Source organism: Galendromus occidentalis, unplaced genomic scaffold, assembly GCF_000255335.2.
Source record: "Galendromus occidentalis unplaced genomic scaffold, Mocc_1.1 scf7180000076461, whole genome shotgun sequence".
NCBI lineage: Eukaryota > Metazoa > Arthropoda > Arachnida > Mesostigmata > Phytoseiidae > Galendromus > Galendromus occidentalis.
Genome location: NW_003804450.1, coordinates 1,148 through 3,600, shown reverse-complemented (window position 1 = coordinate 3,600; position 2,453 = coordinate 1,148). Strand labels below are relative to the sequence as shown.

Below are 2,453 nucleotides of genomic sequence, written 5' to 3'. Positions count from 1 at the left end.
GCGAATGTCCATAATGAGCCTCGGTCCCGAAGTGGTGCGACACATCGAAAGCGATTTTGCTGGGACAGCTCGATCAGGTGTATCGGCCAGAGGTAGTGTCAGAAATTTGACTCGAGATTGGTTCTACCGGAGGTTGACGAACGGCGAGAAGATTCTGAGATCGTGGATGATGTATTCACCGTCGAAGGGTGCGCTCTTCTGTTTCTGCTGCAAACTTTTCAGAAGAAACGCCTCCGTGGGATCAGCATTCGCTTCCACGGATGGCTTTACTAAATGGTGGAAACTCAACCCACGACTTGATCATCACGAGAGCAGCCAGGCACACATTTCTTGCTTTACGCAATGGAAGGCTCTGGAAATGTCCATTGAACACCGGGGTACCATAGATGAAGCAACTCAAGAGGCGATTCGATCGGCGGAGAGCAAATGGAAGACTCTCCTCGAGCGCTTTCTAGATATCATCCGGTTCATTGCAAAGCAGAATTTGGCCTTGCGGGGTCATCGAGAGAGCCTCGATGATCAGTCGTTGACGAATAAGGGAAACTTTCTAGAATTGGTTCAACTCTTGTCGAAATATGACCCAGCTCTCAGAGAGCATTACACGAAACTGCGATTGGGAAGTAAGAACGAGAAATCTTACATGTCGCCAACGATTCAGAACGAGATAATCGGTCTGTTAGGGAATCAGGTTAGGAGAGAAATCATTGAGCAAGTTAAGGAGGCCAAGTATTTCTGCATCATTTTTGACAGCACGCCTGACCTATCACATAAGGATCAGATGAGTCATATGTTGCGGTATGTAAAAATGGATGGAAAGAAAGTTGAAGTATTAGAATCGTTCATCGATTTCATTGAAGCCGAGGGCAAAACAGCGGAGGAGTTGACGAGCCTGATCTTGGGAGCAATCGCGACGGCCGGACTCGACATCCAGAACTGTCGGGGTCAGGCGTATGATAACGCTTCCGTCATGGCCGGTAAACATTTAGGCGTTCAAGCGCGAATCAGAGTGGTAAATCCCTTCGCCCAATTCGTAGCATGCTCCAATCATTCATTGAATCTCGTTGGTGTCCATGCCGCCGCCGAAGCTGTAGGCTCTGTTACCTTTTTTGGCACTCTGGAGCGTATTTTCACGTTTTTCTCCTCGTCCACGGGTCGATGGAGCAAGCTCATCGCCGTTACGAATTGCGGGGTGAAACGGACGATCGAAACTCGCTGGAGCTCCCGGTACGAAGCAGTCCTCGTGACAAAGGAATACTTTTCGGAAATCCTAAATGTTCTAGAACGACTAACAGGGATCGACGAGAACACGGCAACGCGATCGGATGCCGGGCTTCTCCTGCGAGCTTTGGAGTCGTTCTCCTTCTTGTGCTATTTGAGTTTCTGGTCCGATATACTTCGTGAAATAAATGATGCTCAGCGGTACTTGCAAACGAGGGGCCTTGATATCCATAAGAGCGCTCTGAAAATTGGTGCATTGAAGGAGTGGCTCAGTTGCGAACGAGACGACATTATTTCCAATGGTTTTGATTACGCAAAAAGTCTTTGCGATGATCTCGGAATTGAGATTCCGTCTCGTCGCATCAGGAAACGCAGGAAAGAATTCGACGACACATCCGAGGATGCCAATCTGACTTTCGAGCAGGAACTCAAACGTGAAATGTACGCTTCTTCTGATAGGATCCTTCAGGAGATGACGACGAGATTCGAACAGCTGCGAGACTTGGACGAAAAGTTCGGCTTCTTGAAACCCGCGCAGCTCCTGGAGGAGAATTCTGAGAGCGATCTCGACCACGCCCCCCCTGACATCGACAGAGCAGAATTCCTGGAGGAGCAGAAAAGGCTGCAACAGTTCGTGAAAGTCTGCTCAGAGCAAGAAAGGACCCGTATCATGAACGAAGGGCCCCTGGAGCTCCTACAGTTCATCCGAGAATTCAACCTCGATATCTGTGTGCCGAACATCGTAATTTGTTTGCGGATATTTCTGACAGTCGCAATCAGTTCGGCCAGTTGCGAGAGAAGTTTCTCGAAGTTGAAGCTCATCAAGAGCTACATGCGGTCCACTATGAGTCAAGCGCGGCTGTCCAACCTCGCGATTCTCTCCATAGAAAATGAGATCGCAAGCAGGATTGACATGGAGGGAGCGATCAAGGAGTTCGCGACTCTGAAGGCGCGTCGAGTGCGATTCTAAGGAATCTTTTTAACTTAATTGACGATTCGAATGTTTTGTGCAATAAATCCTTGAATCTGATTGTGAGGTAAGAGGATGCTTTCCCTTCAAAATCCTGTAGTTTTTGCGTTTGGTCTCTCGGTGGCCTAGGGGGCGCCATTTTCGACGAGCGCCCCGGGCGCCGAAGTGCCTAGCTACGCCGCTGCCCGCAAGTTGCGGTTCCTCGGGAAACTCATCCTCAAATCGACCCTTCACCTATCTTGAATGATTGGAGCCATGAATATGC

General features: G+C 49.2%; 1 protein-coding gene across 1 annotated transcript; it reads left to right on the top strand.

Moving 5' to 3' along the window:
• Positions 1-13: 13 nt before the first annotated feature.
• LOC100906434 (uncharacterized) lies at positions 14-2,188 on the top strand. Its single transcript, XM_018642017.1, has one exon. It carries the CDS (start codon positions 14-16, stop codon positions 2,186-2,188), a length of 2,175 nt encoding a protein of 724 aa, XP_018497533.1.
• The last annotated feature ends 265 nt before the right edge of the window (positions 2,189-2,453 follow it).